General features: G+C 38.3%; 1 protein-coding gene across 1 annotated transcript in view; it reads right to left on the bottom strand.

Moving 5' to 3' along the window:
• Positions 1–23,192, bottom strand: part of HOMER1 (homer scaffolding protein 1) — a 93,710-nt gene that overhangs the window by 10,734 nt on the left and 59,784 nt on the right. The window contains exon 6 of the mRNA XM_424768.8: positions 15,240–15,396. Coding sequence (XP_424768.3) covers positions 15,240–15,396 — 157 coding nt within the window. The remainder of the gene's footprint in view (positions 1–15,239; positions 15,397–23,192) is intronic.

Genomic DNA, 23,192 nt, shown 5'->3' with positions numbered 1-23,192 from the left:
CCAGTGAAGCCACTGTCATGCCAGTAATTTCAGATTCTGAATTGTCTGTAGGCTTAAATGGAGATTGCAAGGAGAAGTTGAGAGAAAGCCAAGATTGAAACAGAAAAAATTAAAACAAAATCCCTCTCAGCTTCTCCCATCTGAGTCACAGGGCATGAACTTCCCCTGTTTAACAGTCATGGCTAGTCTACGTTCTCCTCCTGGAAAGCGAGGAGAATTTGGCATTTTTGCACATCAGGTTTATAGATGTTGAGACACAAAGACTACAGCAATTCATAGGAGGGATAAGGGAAATTAGGGAAGATAGCTTGACAACACCCCCTACCCCTAACATGAATACACTAAGAATTATCTCATTTACTGGAATTGTACCCCAAAAAATATCTGCGCTCATAACAAAACAGTAAGAACAGTTTATTCAGGTTTATATGAGACTAAGCATTATGACTGCAGTCTTAGATCATTTTCTCAGTTTGCTAAAATTACACACAAATATATAGAGATTTTTTCTGACTACTGCCAATTGCAACTGTTACAGTGCTCACTACAATAATTACACAAACACAAATGACCAGAATACAACACACTGACTGTAACAAACCTATACGTAAAGAGTGTCTGAACTAACAATTTAGGCTGGAAGGGGTGTTCATTTGGTTCAGGCCCTTATTCAGAACTGGACACATTCTGGAGTCATATTTAGTGCTAAGGGTCTTGCCCAGTCAAGAACCATTCACCATTTAGTAGAGCTGCCACACTTTTACACATTTCTGCATTTCTGCCCTATGCTCAGCATAAATCCTGCCACTAATGCTTTATGGTGACCTCTCGTTCATATCAAACTTTTGCTACAACTGCCAAACTCATCTACCCCTTCTCAAGTTTAACCTGTTGAACCTTTCCAAGCATTTCTGCTGAACCAAGCCTTGAGTCCAGTGTGGAAGCCTCCGTGAACCCAGGGTTAGTAGTGCTGATTTAGGAACCCAGGTCCAGATCCTCTTCCATCCATTGTAAATATCTGGGACAATATACGATAACCTCAAAGAAGGCCAATCTGTCATATAGAGCAGTTGTACCCCTGGCTCTTATTGAGCAGTAGTAATAGGGAGTCTGGGGAAATTAAGACTTCCTCTTGGTAGAGGAGGATCTGGTCAGCAATCATATAGGCAAACTCAATGCGAATAAGTGCATGGGCCCTGATGAGATGTACCCGTGAATGCTGAGGGAGCAGGTAGAAGTGTCTACCACGTTGCTCTCTACCATCTTTGAAAGGTCACGAAGAACAGGAGAGGTGCTTGAGATCTGGAGAAAAGCCTTGGGAGGAATAACCACATATATCAGTAACAGGTCAGAGGCTGATCTGTTGGAAAGAAGCTCTGCAGAGAAGGACTTGGGTGTCCTGGTGGACAATAGGTTGACAATGAATAGGCAATTGTGGCCATGAAGGCCAATGGTTTCCTATGGCCAATGGGATGCATGAAAAAGAATGTGGCCAGCAGGTCGATGGAAGTGGTCCTTCCCTCCTACTTTGCCCTGGTGAGGCTACATCTGGAGTACTGTCTCCAGTTCTGGGCTCCTTGGTTCAAGAAAGATAGGGAACTTCTATGAGGAGTCCAGAAGAGGTCTACGAATATGATGAGGGACCTTGAGCGTCTACCTTATGAGGAAAGGCTGAGAGACCTGGGACTGTTCAGCTTGGCGAAGAGAAGACTGAGGGCGTATCTCTCAACACTTAGAAATATCTGAAGAGTGGGAGGAAAGTGGATGGGGCCAGGCTTTTTTTTGATGATGCCCAGTGACAGAACAATGAGCACAAAATGAAACACGGCAAGTTCTAACTGAACATGAGGAAAATTTTCTTCATTTTCAGGATTTCAGAACACTGGCACAACTACCCAGAAAGGTTGTGAAGCCTTATTCTTTGGAGATACTCAAAACCTGCCTGGATGTTTTCCAGCCTGCTTCCAATCTGTACACAATGTACTTTAGCAGGAAGGCTGGACTAGATGATCTTCAGAGATCCTTTCCAAATGGTATGATTCTGTGATTCTGAAAATACTCATTTACACACACAGCAGGAGCAACAGAAGAAAACTCAGTCCCCAAACCACCTTCCTAGTGCTTCAGAAGCAATGGTGCATAGGTGTCTCCTGCGAGCTGGTGTGGGTGAAATGTTATTGTTCTTGGCTGCCTACATTGCTGCTAGCTGGAAATGCTGCCTGGAAGAGACCATTTATGGCTGCACGGCCCACATGAACACTCCTCAGTGTGCTCTGGGCAATGCTAACTCATGACACGTTCTGAAATTGCTTAAGCAAACACAGCTGATTTTGCTTGAGTGAGTAGGGTTTGCTATACAGATCTTCTTGCCAACAGTCAAGCACTCCCAGAAGGGCAATTAATTACCCATACTAAAGGGGCTGTGATGTGGACTCTAGTCCAGCTTTTCCTTGGGCAAAAACGCATTTCTGTGATCCTGTGACTTCTTACTGCTTATGCAAGAAAATAATGCATTGTTCAACTGTTTTGTTTACTGTTCTTTGAAAAAAACAGTAACAACAACAACAAAAAGGACAATTAAAAGGACATGGTTACTTTAATCAGTCTTATTTAAATGCCTATTCCTATACAAATCTGAAAAGATGTCAAGTATTTTCATGACGCTGTCTTCCTCAATGTACCTTTACATAAGAAAATCATTTTATGACTTTTTAAAAAATTTGTAGAGTCAGATGGGTTGGAAAACTATGCAACATAAAGCATATGTGATTGAAAACATAAGTAACAAAAGATAAAGCTCCAGGCAAAAATCTGGATAACATTTACTTGCTCAGTTCCCTTGTTTCAAATTGATTTTTTTTCCCTCGTGATCATTGGTCCAAAAAACATTAAAAATAACTATTTAAGCATTATGCATAGAGGGAGGCAAAGAAGAATGGTAAAACATTTTAGTCTGACCCTCCCAGCTGCTATTTTCAGGGACATCTCCTTATACATTTTTTTCATATTTAAGAGCAAGGTACAATCAATCAGTCAAACTTTCGCACAGAAACATTAAGCAACATTAACCAACTTATTAAAACTTGCTCCTGGTACAGAATTCTGACTGTATTCTGAATTCTGACAAAGACTGAAAAAAAACAGTCTTTGAACAATAACAGATTAAACAAAATTCTTTCTGCCACCATAAATCTTTTTGATTTTGTGACTTTGATCTAGGGTCAACAGCTTATAAATAGAGAATGCCAGGCAGAAGTTTACATCACAGTGTTCAGCTGCTGGCGGGACAGGAGTGAGACCACCTAACAGAAGGGAGAACAGATTTAATATGAGCTTGAGACAGTGACTGCACAAAGCTACTCCAAGGAAGCAAACCAAATCAAAGCTCTAAGAAACCAAGTGAAGAGACTGTATCAAATCTCAAAACAGACATCTGCTTAATAAGTGGAAGGTTTTGGTCAGACAGAGGCAGAGAAGTGCGAATTACAGGAATATTTCAAGTGGCCACCCTCCCAGAGCAATTACTGACTGAATGAATCTGGGCTATATTTGCTCTAGGTTGACTCATTTTTCTCAAACCACTTTCTTGAGATAGCCATGTAGTCCTCTGATCTCGATCAACAGAAGTTTTTATTCGAGATCTTAAAGTTAGAAGCAATAGGTCATGAATTTCTTCTTAAACTTCACACAGAAATTATTTCAACTATTACAGAAATGTAGAGAAAGACAGGTGAAGATAAATGTTCAGTGTTGCTTTAGTTTGTTTTATAGATACTCTGACACTCTTTAACGTGCTTTCTAAAGATGTTTTCGTCATTTATATTTATAGTGGAACACAATGTCCAAGGTTAACCCAGGCTACAGTGCAGAACAGCAGAATATTCACGTGTAGTTTAAGTACTCCTTATGTATTTTTAGCTGGTTGAGTAACATCCCTTAATGGATCCTAACTGCAACTGTGCTAATATTATTCGATCAATAATTGAAGATGAGCCTCCTACAAAGAAAAAAGAGCCCTTTGCTTTTCCACAATGAGAAGAAAAATGATATTGCGTGTCTCAGCAATACTTGGAATAACAGTTTCACAAAATTTTTGCACAAGAAGTTTCTCAGTTCTTCATGATGGACAGTAAGACGGAGAACAATATGCAAACAAGCCAATCATAAAGAACAATCTTGTATAGCTTTCAACAATAAAAACTCTGGGAACATTTTTGGATCTAAGAAATGTGAAAACAGCATTTCAAGGTAGCTGCTGAAAGAAAAGAAAAAGTGAAGTATTATTCAGATGGATTGTTTCTGGTAGCAAATTTACTCTTGTCATTTTCCAAGATTTACACATAGATGAAATGAGAACCTGGGGGAAGAAGGAATTTTTGTGAATTAACAACAATATATTATTTTTCTTCAACTGATAAATCAATTAAAGATTTTGCTGGAAAGGACACATTTTTCTCTTTGGGCACCAAAGCCTCAAGCCATGGAAATATCAAAATGTTTTCCACAGTTCTTCATTTCTGCAGGGATGAAAGAAGAATAATCCATCATTTGCTTGATTTTCTGAAGAAAGTAATGAAACTGCAGTAGGAATATCTGAAAATATAGGAAGTGTACTCGATGCTCTGCACATTAGCCATGGATTGTTTTTTGCAGCTGATAATTCTAATGCTAACTTCAGGGGACATCTCTTAATCTGCAACCCAAGTAGCTCATACTTTTTTTCCAGCTATCTGACCATTTCATTAAATATGTGCAATAGCAAACATGATACAGATAGGTCATCCTTTAATCCTGAGGACTTCAAGTCCTGCAATTTCCTTATTCTGCAATGGTGTTTTCGAACGATGATGAAGAAGCAGATGATGGGCCTTTAAGTGAAAACATTTTTTTGAACTTTCCCAGACTGACAGCAGTTACTTTTCTAGCATCTCACACTAAGTGTAGGTGAATTCCCTCACAAAAAATAAAGAAATAGACTTGGGTCATAAATGGAAATCTGCTCTAAAAGTAAACAAGGCAAACAGAAAAAGACAGAAAAGACTTGCCTTCAGTTCACTAACTTTCCATTAAAAAAGCAGGCTTCACTTTCTGATTTCAGGAAACAAAACAACCATTACCTGATGCACCTGCTATGTCTGAAAAATAATCTTTTTAAGAAATTTGAAGCATTAAACAAGGATTGAATCCTGATAAAGACTATATGTGGACTATTAGTATTAGAAATTACTCATAAAAGACACCTGACGGTATGTGCTAGCCAACAAAAAACAATAAGAAAAGCAATGTGAAATTTAGGATAGTTGAAATGGGTTTGGGGGAGCAAAAATGTGTATCTGACAGGAAAATACATACTTGAAACAAAGTGTTTGGCTTTTCTCCTTGCTTATCCCCCAGTATCACAGAAAGATGGCCACCCTTCACAAGGCTCTTCTCAAGCATTTTTAAAATGCCACTCTGGATTTCTTTATATTGGAAACTAGCTCCACTGTGAGGATAACAGACCTTAAGCAGACAATTACTGCCTCCTCTAAATCAGAAACTCGTCTTTTAGAAATACATTATAATTTCAAAAATTAAAATTAAAGCTATTGTTTTCCCACATACATTCCAGAAACTTGAGTATAACAGTTATAAATTAAATATATTAGCTTTAATAAAAATTAGCTATGTTGTTTCTAACCTTTTAGTATTCCTCAGAACACCTCTCTTGAACATTCGGTCAATATTTAACATCATTTAACATAACTTGCGTAAGAGCTACCTTACTGATTTTTTTCTTTTTCAAGACTTTCAAGCACAACAAGAATCTGACTGCAATTCCAGATTAATAGAATATATATGTAAAAGGACTGATTTGTCTATTTTCTGCGCACTCAGGACTCATCAGTCGGTGCGTTCATTTGTTTCCATCAAATGCATTAAAAAATGCTAGCAAAATGGCAATCCCACTGTTTCAATTAAATTGCCAAGCTAACCATACTTACCCTGCAAAATGCTTGTCTATTTACTTTATAAACAAATGGCACCACATGACTCATATGTGAATTAAATTAATTTAGGAAGGAAGTTAAACTTGGGCATTTTTTTTCTTTAATCAATCATTCTAAATTTAAATCTAACATCAGTTCAGACTGTTCTGTGGGAAGAGGAGGGACGTGTTCTTGAAGGGAGAATGACAAGAGAGAGGCATCTCACAAAAAAAGGGTGTACAGCCAGTATATATATTTTTTTAATTAAAATTCCATTCATCGGTTTCTTGTTAACAAACTGTCACCTTATTTCATATTTCCGCTTCTAGGAAATTTCATTCCTCACTCATGTAAGACCAAACAGTTGTTCACAGAAACCTCACACTGGTGCTAATAAACGAATGCTGACTTCTCAGCAAGTGAGAAGTCCACAATATTAGCTACGAACCAGCAAGCAATCACACATTTGCATGTTTGAAATTGAATCTCGGCTATTCGATTATTAATGCAGGTGATGAAAATGAAGAGGTTACTGATAAGGGTCTGTAAAGATGGCTTCTATGGAGTCCCATACTTCTTTAAAGATATTTAAAGCATAATTTAAAGAATCTCATTTTCTTTACGTAGCATAGAAATGGCCCAGTAAAATGGTCATATTACTGTATGCTCATGCATTTTTTCAGTGTCCACTTTAAATTTCCTTTAATAATAGTGAAATCGGGGTCCGTTATTTGTCAGGTGCTCTTGACTGCATAAGACTTATTCGTACTCATTTCATTCACTGGATAAGAGAACCAGAATATAAGATAAATGTATCTTATTTCCTAAGAAATTTTGGTAAAACGACAACCTAGAATTCAGAAGTTTACCTCTCTGTTCTTTTAGAAATACCCAAGAACTCAATCACTTCCCTTCCCTATGATATTACAGGTTTCTTTTCCTGCAGATGAACGATCTTCAAGGATTGTAGCATTCTTAGTATGCAGTGGTGTTATTACACTGTGCCATTGCCCAGTGTCAAAGGATGATTTACTTTAGTAGCTAGCATGCAAGAAATGCATAGTTTTCATTTTTTACTTGACAAAGGTGAAACTTTGGGTTACTTTCCATAATTCATATCAACATTCAGTCCTTTCCTTTCTATGATACCAAGATTAATGTTAGTATCAATGCTATTTTATTTGTCTGAAATAACTACTTGGCAGATTTTTGGTTTTTTTACCAAGCTGTTCTAAGCTCATGAGTCCCTTTCTGACTTCAAAAAGCTGCACAGGAGGTGTAGGAGTGCTCCCCAGCCCTGTTTAAGGGAAATCTCTGTTGTAAAGCTGCTTCTGAGCAGATTAGAGTACAGGAGCTTTAGAAATCCCAGTTAAGCTCCTGACTGGGCATCATATCTTCTCAAAATTATTATCTATTTATTAGAAGGAAAAATCCATACAAGAATTTAGTGAACTTTTGAAAATATGTCTGACAAAATACCAATATACAGTATTTCTGACTTAAACTCGTAATATATCAGAAGAGCACACAAAACTTTAATTTATGGAGACCTTTACACTCAGTCACACTGAATCCGTATTCTATTTCTCCTCAGCTTCAGGCATTATGAATACAGAAAATAAACAGGAGAAAGAAGATAAAAGCCTCAGAGAAAGCAAATAAATGTGGTTTAATGTGAGAAACTGAATTGATAGATAAGAAAATCCTAATCAGGAAAAAAATGCTAAATGATTTTTTTATGCCATCAAAAATCAAATACAGTGACATTATAGCTTTGTCTTTATATTTTGAAAAGAGTAAACTGTGATACAAAGAAAAACTATTTCAGTCAAATTTGAAGCAGTTACAGAATAAAAAATGTTGGGTTTAAAGTAATTTAAAACATCTTAAAAAGCAAAGCTTACAATGAGTACTGCATGAGAGCAGGAAGCTTTGCAGAGGGACCTGGATAGGATGAATTGATGGGCTGCATCCAATTGTATGGCATTCAGCAAGGTTAAATGCCAGGTCATAGCATACCTTTGTAGCAGCGTAGGCTTGGGGAAAAGTGGCTGTGGAACTGCCCGGCAAGCACCCAGGGGTGCTGGTCAACAGCTGGCTGAACATGAGCCAGCAGTGCACCCAGGTGGCCAAGAAGGCCAGTGGTACCCTGGTTTGTATCAGAGACAGTATGGCCAGCAGGCATAGGGAACCATCCCACTGTAATCGGCAGTGGAGAGGCCACACCTCGAGAACTGTGCCCAGTTTTGCTGGAATGTGTTCAGAGAAGAGCAACAAAGCTGATGAGGGGACTAGAGGAAAAAAAAAAAAAACAGGAGCAGCTAAGGGAACTGAGATTGTTTAGTCTGGAGAAGAGGAGGCTCAAGGGATACCTTTTTGCTCTCTACAAATACCTGAAAGGAGGTTGCTGCAAGGCGGATGTCTGTCTCTTTTCTCAGGTAACAACTTAGGATGCAAGGAAATGGCCATAACAAGTTGTGCCATGGGAGGTCTGGATTGGACAATAGGAAGAATTCCGTCACAGAGATGGTGGCCAATCATGGGAACAGGTTGCCCAGGGAAGTGGTGGAGTTCTCATCCCTGAACATACTTAAGAGACATTCAGATGTAGCACTAACAGACAAGATTCAGTGATGCAGCTCAGTAGGAAAGTTAATGGTTTGGCACGGTGATCTCGAAGGACTTTTCCAACCCCTTTGATTCTATGATTCTATGAAGCAAAAAATACATTTTATCCCAGTGAGTGAGAATAATAGAATATATGAGAGATGTAAAGTAAAACTAAAGTATGTCTATAAGTAAATTATGACAAACTTGAAACTGATGAAAAGGTACCATAAGATCTTCCTATAATAAATAGTATTAGCAACAAAAACTTTTTTTAATATAAAGAAGCAACTCTTTATGTAAATAAGGCTATTTATAAGGCTATTTATATAAAGAGAAAACTAAAAACAGAAATAATAACGTAAAATTCACTAATATATATTTACTAATATACCTTGCCTTACTTCTCCCCACCACCACTCTTGACAGAGTATATGAATCTGCTGTGCCTTGCAGATAGATAAGGCACCAAACTTAAAGCCACTATTAAATTATACATAAACCACAAAATATATTATTAAATTACACTAAACATAGCAGCTAGAGCTGGAAGTACAGTTCTTAATTTTGGAAGCTCGCCTATTTTGTGCAATGCTATGACCTCTATAAGTGGGCATATCTATCTAATGCATGGAGATGTACTCACATCTTTCTTCTCCAGCATGCAAGATGCTGTAGTAGCCATCTTGTGCATATAAAACAACAACTACATTGCAGCTAAACATGCAAACTAATTTCCAAAATGTTCCTTCTCCTTGAAGTAAATTTTTCTATAGGTATTTCTAAAAATCATTTATTCACCCTTTTTCAACACGGTTCCATTTGGATCAAACAGTCAAATTGGCATCCTATGCAAGTTGCAGCATGGCCAATTGTAAATAGATATTAGGAAAACAGGGCAGAAAAACATTGGAACAGGTTGTGCAGAGGCACTCTGGATTCTCCATTTTTCAGGACTTGACTCATGGTCCTGAGTAACCTGTTCAAGCCTGGAGCTCAAAGTTGGCCATGCATTCAGTCTGGAGTTGGGCAAGGTAAGCTGCAAGTTCCCCTCCATGTTAAATGATTCAGTGGTACTGTGAAATAAAGATGGATTTTGTCTCATCTGACTAAAAGCATTTATAGAGGACTATCTAGATGATTATAATATGGAGATGGACAAGCACTTACAAAAGCAAATTCACAAAATATATTAGTAAGTTTTCTTACACCAGTGCACTTATTTACGTTTTTGTTTCTATATGAATTATATATATATATAAAAGGATCACCATCTTAGACATGATATGTAACTTTTATAATATCGGGGGAGACGGATTCCACAGCTTAACAGATAAATCTCAGACACATGTGCAGACTGGGAGAATAGAGCAAACTCCTGCCAAAAAGGAACTAGAAGCACAGGTGGATGGTAAGCTGGGCATGAGCCAGCAGTGTGCCCTTTCAGCCCAGACAGTCAACCAGATCCTGGGCTGCATTAAAAGAAGTGTCAGCAGGGAGAGGGAAGTGATCCTGCCCCTCTGCTCTGCGCTGGCAAGGCTTCACCTGGAGCGCTGCATCCAGATTCGGAATCCTCCTGGAGTACAGGAGAGACATGGACCTGTTGGACAGTGTCTAGATGAGGGCCACAAAAATGATCCAAGTGATGGAATACCTTCTCTGTGAGGAAGGCTGAGAGAGCTGGGGCAGTTCAGCCTCGAGAGGAGAAGGCTCTAGGGAGACCTGAATGTGGCCTTTCAGTATCTAAAGGAGGGATATAAGAAAGAAGGGAACAGACTCGTTAGCAGGGTCTGTGATGATAGGACAACAGGAAATGGTTTAAACTAAAAGAAGGGAGATTTAGATTGGACATAAGGAAAACATTTTTTTATAGTAGGAGAAGTGAAACACTAGAATAGACTGTCCAGAGAGGCGATGGATGTCATATCCTTGGAGATGATCCTTGGTCAGGCTGGACCAGGCTCTGAGCAACCTGATCTAGCTGTAGATGTCCCTGTTCACTGCAGAGGAGTTGTACTAGATGACCCTTAATGGTTCTCCCAACTCTAGGGATTTTATGATTCTTTGATAAGAACTCACTGAGAACAAGACTTGGGGATTCTGGTGGACAAAAAGCTGGACATGAGCCAGCAGCGTGCACCTGCAGCCTGGAAGGCCAACTGCATCCTGGGCTGCATCAAAAGAGGGGTGGCCAGCAGGAATAGGGAGGTTGTTGTCCCACTCTGCCCTGATGAGGCCCCATTTGGAATACTGCATGCAGATCTGTGGTCCCCTGCACAAGAAAGATGTGGAGCTGTTGGAGCAGGCCCAAAGAATCAGAGGGCCAGAGCACCTCTTCTAAGATAATAGGCTGAAGCAACAGGGGTTTGTTCAGCATGAAGAGAAGGCTGTGGGGAGATCTCACTGTGGCCTTCCAGTACTTGAAGGAGATTTAGAAGAAAGCTGTGTAGAGACACTTTGTCATTGTGTGTAATGATGGGTGTAACAGCTTTAAGCTAAAGAAGGAGATATTTAGGTTAGATGTTAGGAAGAAATTGGAACTGGATGAGCCTTAAGGTCTCTTCCCACTCAAGCAATTCTGTAATTCTATAATTCTATGATAAACCTAGCAGAATGATTACATCATACAGCTTCATAACACTACTTGCTACTGAATGTACCACAGCCAACAGTATCCAGATGCAGCATTTCACAAGCACATTTTCTGTGTGTGTAATGGAGAAATATCTGTATTGCAATTTCTTTCTGAAATGGAGCACTACTTCAAATTGAAAGACCAGTTTCCAACACACAGGGTAGAACAGCTTTTGTATTGTGCTGTACAGGTAACAGATTGAGATGATTGATGCACACTTTTGCCTAGACAGTCTGATTTACAGTGTTAGCCAAGCCTATATTTCTCTTAGAGCAATTCCAATCGAGAGCAGTACTCTTGATGAACTATCCTTTAATAATTTACAGGCACACCTGAGAGCCATAAGCACAGAGATATGCAAGACATCAGTAAGTCTAGTGGTCAACAATTACAGAAAACTTTAATACAAGCACATAGAAGATGACTGTAAAGGCACAGTGTAGATGATCCCATTTTATAGCATTTCATTTTCCTTCAGAAATACAAAATAAGTGCAGGAAGTTTGCCTGGCAAAGGTTACAAAAAGTAATCATCTTTTAATGAATGTAGCTAATAGTGATTGCCAATAACAGGACAGGACTAAGTGATAGCAATATGAAGAAAAACGGATCATCTACCACCAGAATTTGCTCATCTTGTCTCATGGGTCTCTCAGCAGTGGGCAGGAAATTCAGTTACTGTTGTTCTGTATTATTCTTTTTATCTTTGTTGGATCAGAACTGCACTGTTTCCTCTTTGCAAATGAAGTTATTAACACTTATTATTATGAAGAATGCCACTTCATTATGTCTATATTTTAGCAAAAAATTATTCACTGTAAAACTTACCTAGTGGTCAAATCCGCATGAACTTCTGCAGTGTAGTAATCATGGCATAAGATTATGATTTACATAAATGTATCAACTATGATTATTATCTCTCATTCACAAAACTGAACCACAGATCAGAACTTCCACCAATCCAAAGGGGACGCTTAAATGAGACAAATGAAAGCCTCTCCATACAAACATATACGACAAGCTTGTGCCTCAATAGAAAATATCTGAAGCAAAGCAATTTTGCCATCATCTGCCAATCTCTTGAATTGAAAACAATTCGCAAAAAAAGCACCAGTTTTAATTACACCTCATGCATTTCATCAAAACAGATGAACACATGCAGTTAGGGTCTATTGCAAAATGTCATTCTTCCCAATTAAACTCATTTAGCTGGGATTGCAAATTCTTGTTTCAAGTCAGTCTAGATAGAGGACATTCCCAACAACCTGATATTTGCCCTGGTTTCTCAGGTCACGGGAATTCTTGGTACTCTTCTGGAATTAGGAGAAGGTTAGTTGCAGCCTGCAGAATTTCTCATCTTCATACCAACAGGATGCTTGTTCATGTGTGGAATATTTACTGGAAGTGACATACTGAAATGTCCGCTTCTTGACAGAAGGTACACCCCAGGGTGGAACGTGGTAGATAATCTGTTCCATGATAGTTCCCTAAAGTCACCTGCAATCTTAGCTGTTAACAAACTCCAGGGGAGGTGACACTAAGAAAAAGCAGCATGGAGGGCAGAGCAGATTGGAGGCCCCATGGCCAGACTCCATAATCTTTTCAGGGATGGGGACACGGTGATAGTATTGGAACTGATAAGCTGTCTTGTTGTAGTGAGCCAGCCAGGAACCAGCAGTTTTCTACCTTTCTGTTTGACTAGAGTCACTCAAGCTTCACCTTCAAGTAAGAAAATAGTATACAAATGGCTTAGGAGGAATGGAAGGGAAGGTATCACAGCTGACTTCCAAGATTAGTCAATGGCCTGAGTTTCTCTTCCTCCCCATAGGGACACCTATTGGATAAGATTTGCAAACACAGTTATGCTGAGTGCTGCCCATGGGAAATTTAGGAATATGTTGTACAGAGTTATTCTGTAATTTAATGCATCTGCACATTATTCTTATTTTTGGCTAACCTCACATGCTTTGAACACAGCTCATTTATCAATAGCAATCCAAAATAACCTGTATTCCTGTTCCTTTGATACAGTGCACTGTTCACTAATACAGCCATGAGAGTTCTCATAGAATGCAGACAAATTCCTTAAGGATCATCGTGAGAGCCCATTTGATCATGATTAAATGAATTGGGCAGTGCGCTACTTGTGAATCCAAAATTGTGATAATGCTCTAGTGAATGTGATCAGACTTAGAGTGTTGAATTAGACATCACCCAGAATCTAAGCCCAGCCACCCTATGCCTTCTGATATCTGAGGACAAGCTGGAACACAAATGGTGTTATTTTCTGCCAAACTTCTCTGTGACTTACTAACAGCCTTCACTGGACAGGTTCAGTGGAGGTCCAAGAGAACGTTTTGCAATTTGGCTAACCACAGTTTCCATACCTTATTTCGTCCAAGAGAGTTCAGCATATAAAATCAAATTAAAAGGTCTGCTGTACTTGACCTTTCCTACCTGTCAGTTCATTCAAGAATACAGTTTTTATACACAAAAATATATAGAATCATAGAATCATAGAATGGCCTGGGTCAAAAAGGATCACAATGATCATCTAGTTTCAATCCACAATAAGCCCAGTTCCATCTGTCTTAGGTTCAGCTGGGATGGAACTGTTTTCTTCAAAGTGTCTGGTACAATGTCATGTTTTGGTTCTAGGAGAAAAACAATGTTGTTAACATACCAATGATTATAGTTGCCTGCTAAGCAGTGTTGTATAGACCCAAGGCCATTCTCAGCAAAGGGTTTGAGAAGCTGGGAAGGAAGAGAATTAGGACAGCTGACTTAAACTTGCCATATGACATACCATGTGACATCAAGTGGAAGGAGTTCTGAAGGGGACGGGAGTTCATCTCGCCCTCTTCTGCTGACAGGGGGGTTAGCTGGGCATCAGTTGGGGGACAGTGAGCAATTACTTATGCATCACATACTATATACGTATGTTTATATATACATACATATACGTACATACATGTTTGTCATAACTATTATCCTTTTCCGTATCTTAGTAAACAGTTTTCTCTCAACACACGGATTCTAATTAATCTTTTTCTATTCTCTCCCCATCCCATTGGGAATGAGGAGAGTGAGCAAACAATTGTGTGGAGCTCGGCCACTTGCCTGGTTAAATCACAACAAGGTCCTTTGCTTTTTTTTAATTATTATTATTTTCTTGACTTAAGTTAATCTCCTGATATTAACAAAACTGTAATAAATTTCCCCCAAGTACATCTTTCCTCTTCCCTCTATACACGTCTTATGATTGCCTTCACTTTGCACAGAAATATGTCTTAAGCTACAATTACAAATTCACGTGGATAAAAGTGAATGAATTACAACAATATATTAAGTGTTACATAGGAAAAGAGAAGAGAAATTGTATACTCGTTTTCACAGTGCAGCCTTCAATCTTGCCTACTCTTTATTCCTCCCAAATGACTGTTACTCTTACCTGCACTACGCTCTAACTTCTGGTTTGTCAAAAGACTTCTGCAAAAGTGTATAGAATAGGATCCTGTCCCTCTTGTTTGAACGCAGCAGATCTTTAATTGCACATTGTGAGCTTGATCCTGCGCTCAGTTTTCTTTGGGTGCAAGGACAAAAGGAAGCTGTTGACTTCAGTACCTCTGGAAACTACAAGAGGATTTCTTTAACTTACAGATCTGATGTCACATTTCTATGGGCTTACAGGCAAGAGGATGCTGAATGTAATGACTCCATAGCATTCTATGGAGAAGATCCTGAAACAAATATGATGCAGCTGACAAAAAATGAAGAGTCAATGCTGGCAAAGATGTTCTACGGTTCACAGCTTAGATAACTTTTGCTGCAACAAAATCCTCTGCAGAAAAGGAACTGATAGAAAAGAAATTTCTGAGAAACTCCACGTGCTTTAAAGTGATCATTAATGTCTGTGTCAAAGATTTACCTAAATCTTCAACATTACGCTTATTTGTTCTATTTCAAAATGAGTAAATATATTCACCAATATTTCCATCTGAATGATCTTGGTTGTTTGCCTTGACTTACCCGCTTATGAAGACGTTCTGCTTCCTCCTGATATGCAGCAAGCTGTTGTTTCCATTGTTTTACATTGGCAGTGGACTCCAGCAGGGCTGCTGTGAGCTTAGCATTATTACCCTTGAGTGTGGCCAGTTCTGCCTCCCAATGCTTGCTGATTGTCGAACTGCAAGAACAGAATGAGAATATTCAGACACCTCAAACCTCTATGACTAAATGTTCAAATGAGAATGCAAGTGCTCAAATAATCCAAACTTTAAATACAAAAAATAGCCATCAACAGAATTTTTAATATAGATATATCATCATTGGAAAACAACCTCTAATCTCTCAGCTCAACAATTATTTTGTTTTAATAAAATGTTAAGGATGATGAAATCCACACCAACTTCCCAAATGCAACACCTTGTAATTCTACAATATGCATATAATTAGTCATAATTTTAACATATATACATTAAGTGCTTTTTCAACCTATTCCCTAATGAAAGATATTGTAGAAAGAGATCTGTCACAAAAGTGATAAAGGGAGATAATGCCGCGCTTTGGAAGTACAGCTTTGTAGCCCTAATGCAAGCCTTCTGTGACTGTAATATGCTTTATACTTCCTTTTTCAAACTTAATTTATAAAGTTTGAAGATCTTAAATTTCAACACTATAATATTGTTAATTATACTTCAGTATTATTGGCAAAGAAGCTAAAGATCAAGAAGCACAGAGATATTTTTCCACTGCTGCAAATAGGATTCTGGTGCTGGGGTTTATTGAGTAGCTTATGGAGGAACAATTCCTGCCTATAGTTTAGTTATTATCTGAGCAAATACAGGTCTTTAATTTTCCAAGATAATTAGTCATCCATCACCTGCAGACTACATCCTTACACTGAGCATGCAAAGGGAAAACATGTCAGACGTATCAGGTCAATGTATTAGTATTCAAACAGGTCATCACAGTTTACTTTTATAAAGACAGCAGCATGTGAGGTGCACACCTACATGGAAAATACAGAGAGAAAGTAATTCCTTTTGTCTAATTGGTTTACTATTAAAAGCATCATTGAAAACCAGTGATCTGTAACGTCGGTCAAAATGACCTTGCATATATGGTGAATTATGAGTAATTGTTACAGTCTATTTATAATTATTATATTGTAATATGTTTAATTATATATTGCACTGAAGTTTGTAGGTTTATTTGAACTTTGCATGTAGAAACAATGAAACATTCTGCCACCATTTTACCCACTAAGTTTCCTTTTTTCCAACTGCATATACACAGCCTGTCCTACAAAAGCATGTTTCAGAAACATGATGATTCTTGGAGAACTTCCTGAGGTGTTCAAAGCCAGCCAGTCACCACGTAATATTCATTATCCATTCAGATCACATCTACTGATTCACTAACACAGGACAGCTGATTCTTCCATGCTCCAGCATTTTCTACCAAATATACTGCTACATCCCCTTGAACAGGAATACAAATTCTTTCAGAAGAGTAACACGGGTTCTTTCAAATTGTTCTAGCATTGCATGAGCTATTCAATTAATTAGAATTTTGCCACAGGAAATTGTAAATTTTAAATGACTAAACTAATGCAACGATAATCCCATTTCATCAGGGAACGTTGACTCACATATTAAAGAAGATGAGAACAAATTTTTGAAGCGATGTCTACGCTTCTGTTTCTCTTATCGTATTTATTTTTCATCTATAATAGCACATCATATCAACAAGTTCTGTGAAAATCATGATAAAATTCCAGTTCATCATCACATTCCCATTTCTTTCTGGATGTTCTGATCTTGCAAACAAATGACCACACCAACAGGTTCATGCAAGTGAGTGGCCATATTCAATAGCTCCACTACAGCAGGACAAGTAGCAAACTGTGTTTGTGACACTACTCCTGCTTACAAAATATATCATAATTCTCATCTTTCCTCAAGAAGAATTACACACACAAGACTCTATATTCACTTAACACAGCAGATTACAAGCTATGTGTCTTATTATTATTACAGAAGTGAGCTGTTTGACCACTTCATATCACAACTGAAGATGCAAAAAGGGAAATGAAGGGTTTAGCTTGTACTGTGTATACTCACAATGATAGAGGTAAGCTTTTATAAGATGAGAAGATCTCAAAAGACAGTCCTAGCTAATGCTGAGTAACCATATGAGTGGGTTTCACAGTGCCACACCTTCACCTTTGCTAAGTACCCTAACCATCCTGACAAGAATCCTGACTACATCTTTTACAGATAGTACTACTGCTCCATGAAATAGAAGCACATCACTTAAATTAGACTAGTTTTGTATTTGACAATTCACAATAACTTTTCAATTATTTAGGGTAATCCTGTTTCTTCTCACAAAAGTCCGCATTCTCCAACATAAATACTATGTGATGGATATCAATATGAGAAAACAAAGAATCAAAGGCGTGGATTATTTTTTGTATTACCGTACTTCTTAAAATCACAATCTGATTAAAATAGCCCGCAACCAATTGTAGGAGTGCTGATTTAGCTTTTTCAAATAACATATTGAGAGGAAAAAAAAAACAACAGTATATTTTGTGGATTATTTTGATTAAAACTGGACTTATTTAGATTTAAATTAATTATTTTAGGAACAAATGAAAGAAAACATACAACAGGCTGCTCTCAAACCATACTAAAATTACCTGTGTTAAGGTCTATGCCTGTAGGGCTACACTGGTTCAAATTTATCTACAGGTCCAGAATAAAGACTGAGAAAGACAAACTTTAGGCTCAACAGTAATTCTCCCTTAGGAGAGAAAACTCTGGGGCTAACACCTGGGGTGAGAAACACACAGGTCCAGAAGTTGAAAGCACACACACAGATAATCCAAAATCACAGCCCAGCCCATGGCTAGCACTGCAGTCCCTCAGGATAAGTATGAGAGGGCTACACATACTCTTTAAAACCTTTTATTTAACTACTGATTGAAAGGCTTTTTGCTAAAAGGAATTGATTTTGCCCTCAGTGTATGAGAGTGCATCATAGGAAATACCAGCAAAGCTCTGTCAGTTGTCTTAATGTTTGCAAACGTCTGAAACGAACCCAAATACATTTGCTCATATGAAATGGGAACACAAACCCAATGGTGAAAGTGATCCAAACGGCAGTGCAGCTTCTGACAGAACACCTTGAAAGGTGTTCTGCACTGCAGCTCGAAGAGCAGAGCAGTCTGTGTACACAGGGTGACAATAGCACAAACATATTTGCAGCTTAAGGATTCAACATGCCTAAGTATGTTTCTTCGTTGTGTTCTGGAAGCCATGCATCCTTTTACTGGCACTGCCAGAATTCTAATACACATTTCCTCAGGCCTGTCACAATTGACAACACTGGATTCTTGGCACACTTAAAGTTTTAAGACGGTTTTTCAAAAAAAGAAACATCCTTCACACTTCTGCTTGTTGCCCGTTTCTCGTCATGAAAAGCTCTACTGAACGTTTAGAAGTATTGTAGCAGAAGATGAAGCCTAGTCTTTCCCTTGTGAAAATTCTGAGTGTCTGAACACAGGATAACAAGCTGCTTTACAAACATAGCTGCATAAGTGCTTCTGCAGTGCAGAGTATAAACCAAATACAAGAGAGAAAATGGGCCTGTAATGGCTAACAGTAAAATAGGAGTATTATTGCTTTAGTTGACCACAGTGCACAAAAATTGCTTCCATAACAAAGGCTTATATCATACTGATTGTAAGCAGAATTATCTTTACATTGACAACTGTTCATGGGATTGTGAGCACTTCTTAGCAAGTAAACATTCCCAGAACCTCTGATCCTTGGTGCTGGCCACAGAACTTGTCACGTGGGTAATATCTGAAATCTCCACAGCCAGAACAGTGCGTGGTGTCCACCTTCAAGGCAAAAGCTTCAAAGTCAGATATTTAACTTCTGTAGCACACAGTACTTTCACTCCTGCTGTAACATGGTCCTACCAGACAGCAAAGCACTGTCTGGTATCCTATAGCATAACCGAGACACCCCCCTGAAAATTAAAGTAGGAATCCATCATCTTGCGTACTTATAGGCATTCTGACCAATTAACATTGAGCTGATCTCTGTTCCCACTGGGTATTGGTTACAACTCCAGTAAATCACCGAGGAATAGCTTTGCTATCTGTCCATCTGTGACCTGAATAGAGTGCCAGAGGCTATAAATGAGAATCTTTCTCTGCGAAGTAGGTCGCTTACAGAAAATTAATCCTAAAAGCTCCAGTCACCATGTTTAGACAGTTGGAGAAGACTTGCACAGGCAGGGGCAGGGAGTGTACATTAATGAGCTGTATTCAGAATGAAGTTATTTCAAGAGATGCCTTCAAGAAGCAAAGAAACAAAAGCAGTCTGAATCAAGATGTTTTCTGAGATATTGCTTATTCATTACTTGCTGCACTGTAGGCAATATCAGCACTGTAAAACATGATTTAAGCTTTACCTTAGATTTACAGAAATAAAGGGTGTACAGAATTATGCTTTATTGCTATTCTATGTTTTTAATACTAGACATGTTGCTTTAAAATGAATTAACATAGAAGTTGGATTTCCTACTCTACTGTAGTCACAGTTGCAAACTGCTGCTCAAGGGCAAGTACATTCTTTAGGTGCCACTGATCTACACAATAGATATGCGATAAGCGTCACTGTCTTGAGATGACAGAAATGAGGAATTTGGTTGAACAGAGACTGGAGTACTTTCACTGCAACATTTGACATCTGGTAATAGTAACTAACTCCACAAGACTAGACAAACATGAATGAAGCAGAGTCCCTGCAGCTGCTGTTCGGATTATAAATAGTGGCACATGCTGGAAGCAGACCAAGTGCCTGGTGGAGTGGGCACTACCAGTCAGCAGGAGAGGAACGTCAGCCGGCTGCTAGCAACGTGTTAGCCGTGCTGGAAGTAAGGAGCGATCCTTTCTGACAGCTGTGCTGGCGAGCTGTACGGAGCAGCTCGTCAAGCTCAGGGAAGCAAAGGGGACTTGTAATGATTTTGTTCTCTTACAGCAGTATCAGATAGCTCTGGTGGAATCGGTCACTGCAGCTTCTTCTTCCCTTCAGAAACATAAGGTAAGAGTTTGGATTTACGTAAGGCTCTTGGGTGAATTTGGTAAGGAATTCTGCCCAAGATCCATATGTCATATGAAATCAAGTCCTGCAAATGTTCTTCCACAGTGCCGTGAGAACAGTTAACTGCTCCTAGCTTAGTAACAAGAACTGTAAATGGTGCTGTGAGGATAAGACAGTAAGCTTTAAGGGGCAACTTAAGATAACTTCATAAGCACTAGATAATGCTGAAGGAAGGGTGAGGACTCTGCAACGGGCTACAGTTGCAATTGCTTCCATTCAGATATGATTCTGTTAGATGCAGACGATGACTCTGTGGGCACAGAGGATGATAGCAGCATGCCTCAAAGTATTCCTGAAAGCTCACAAAATCCTCTTTATTCACACAGGGAGTTAAAGTCCTCAATTCATATCCTCATTTAGAAAACATTTTAAAGAAGTATTTGGGAATTTCACCCATTTACAGAGATTTCTAAGGGTATTTTCTGTGGCCATCTATTCAAAGTGAAAAGCTACTTCACAATAGAAAGCATTTAAACTTAATGGGTTTAAAGTTTGTCCTGCTGCTCGTCCAGAGGACCACATGCTATACAGCCTGAAACTCAAATTTCTTAAGTCTTCCTCTCTCTTAAATATTCAAAACAAATCTGGAAATAGAAAAGCTCTGTTCATGCATTCAATTATACCTAACTAGGAGTCACAGAATAAGCAGAAAGCTGAAGGAAGAGCAGTGGAGCAGACAGGCACCAGGTCCTACCTCACCATTCCAGGAAAAGGCAACAAAGAAAAATCCTGGTCATATGAAGTTGCACAAAGCTGTTTGTACAGGCCTAATAGATTCAAACACTCAAAAGATGCTGAAGTTGTGTGCTTGATGGACATGGTCATCTACCATACAGTTAAATCATGAAAGTAGAAAGCAGCAAAAGAGGGAAAGCTACAGAAGGAATGACAGTTTCTGTAAGTAGGAAGCCTAAGAAATATTTTAAAAAAACCCTATCTCTTCATGACTACTGCCGATTGTGTTTTTATCCGAAGTTGCTATTAACTGGACACATGCAAAAGGAAATGTTATTTGATAAACTGGAATTTATTCTAATAAATGTTAAGTCTTCTCAAAGTTATAATCAAGAGATAATTACCAGGAAATTGCTTTGAGTTAAATATTTTCAGTGAGAACGATGAAAAGCTAATTAATATTCAAAAAAGATTTTATTCTTAATTAGAGCATTCAAAAGAATTTTTAGCAAAGGAAGATAGGTACCCTGGGGAGAGAAGTAGGAATATTAACTAAGCATGAAATATCTGTTCTTCCCTTTGGGACACGGAATATCCATATGATCTCAATGGAGCTACATCACGCAGCACAAAACAAAGGAAACTTAGTTGTGAATCAGCTCTTTTGGTTGGAGTAACACACACTGTTTAAATGATAAATTCGTGTTGTAGAAAAAAGGAAGCTCATGAAGCATATTTGAAGTGAGGAGATATTCAGTATCCTTGAACTCTCAAATCCTATCTCAGTGTAGATGACAGAAATGCAGAATCTTCTTCTGAAATCTGGATGAAGAGTGCCTATGAAGGTGTTACAGATTACTCTTCCAAGGTGCTTCATACATGACTTTTCACTTGCATTTAACCTTTCAGTTTGATCATGTTTTCAAGTTCTAAATTATCTAAAGCACACAGGTAGCCCATGGACAGAAAAGCTAACTCTTTGGCATTGCTATAGACAGTTCTGTTATTAGGAATCTCTTGTCTTACACTGCAGCAAGGTCAAAATCTTTGCAGAAGAGACTTGATGGATGAAGCTGACCAAAGATGCTGAATAATGGCACAGACTCCTTTCACCGTGTGACACATCACTACACAATGAAAATCAGTGGCTATATCCTACTTATCTCAAATCCAGGTACTGTACTTTATTAGACTGTCTTAATTCATCACAGGACCTACTGAAACCACCACAAGGCAGACAACTTTTCAGCATCAAAGCTTATCACTGAGAAATAGACCTCAACTAAATTATATTATTTTTAAGAAGGAATTATTCCATGGAAACACTTTCCATCGTACCTCAGAGTTACATTCTTCCAAAAGATAACAAAGCTAGAGACAAAAATGTCCAAGTATGGTGACGTTTACAGCTTTCTGAAACACTAGAAGTCAATTGCAGTAGTCCTGGAAAGGCACTCCATAGGATGGAGAAGATTGGGTATTAACACAAAATGAATGCTTCAGCTACAGTCCTTATCAACCAGGGATTTAGATCCCATTCCTGATCCACATTAAAGTGGGGTAAAAAGAGAAGAGTCACTCTTCTACACAGAATCAATGAAGAAACATTCCAAGCTTCTTGCACTGTCTGCTACTTGAACTCTGGATGTATTTACATAAGTGACATTTAAACTCTGACTTTCACTAAATTTACACTGTTAGCAATTTAATGTATGTCTTTTAAACATCGTTTCAAAACGTGAACAACTTGTATTTATCCTGAATATTGTGGCAGCGCTAAGAAAATCCTAATTTCTTCATTTTAATTTTACTCTTTTAAAGAGATCTCATTTTTGTCTCAGTCATTTAATTTCACACAACAGGGAGACACTATCTTATCTTTTCATGAAGGTCATAAAACAAAATCAGTAACTCTGTTTTATAATTTTTAGCCATTTGCAAGAGCAAGCACAGCTAATTAATTCCTATGATTTTTTCGCACAAAACGTTAAAACCTTGCAGACCTAAAATTTCATCACATAGTCTGAAAAAAATAAAGATTTGCCCTCACTCCTCTACTGAAATTGCTTATCAATATCACAAAGTATTTTATTCTTATACCTATAATATAACTGATATTATTCAA

The sequence above is a fragment of the Gallus gallus genome, chromosome Z (assembly GCF_016699485.2).
Source record: "Gallus gallus isolate bGalGal1 chromosome Z, bGalGal1.mat.broiler.GRCg7b, whole genome shotgun sequence".
Classification (NCBI taxonomy): domain Eukaryota; kingdom Metazoa; phylum Chordata; class Aves; order Galliformes; family Phasianidae; genus Gallus; species Gallus gallus.
The sequence above is the reverse complement of the archived record's forward strand: the minus strand, read 5'-3'. Positions and strand labels throughout refer to the sequence as shown.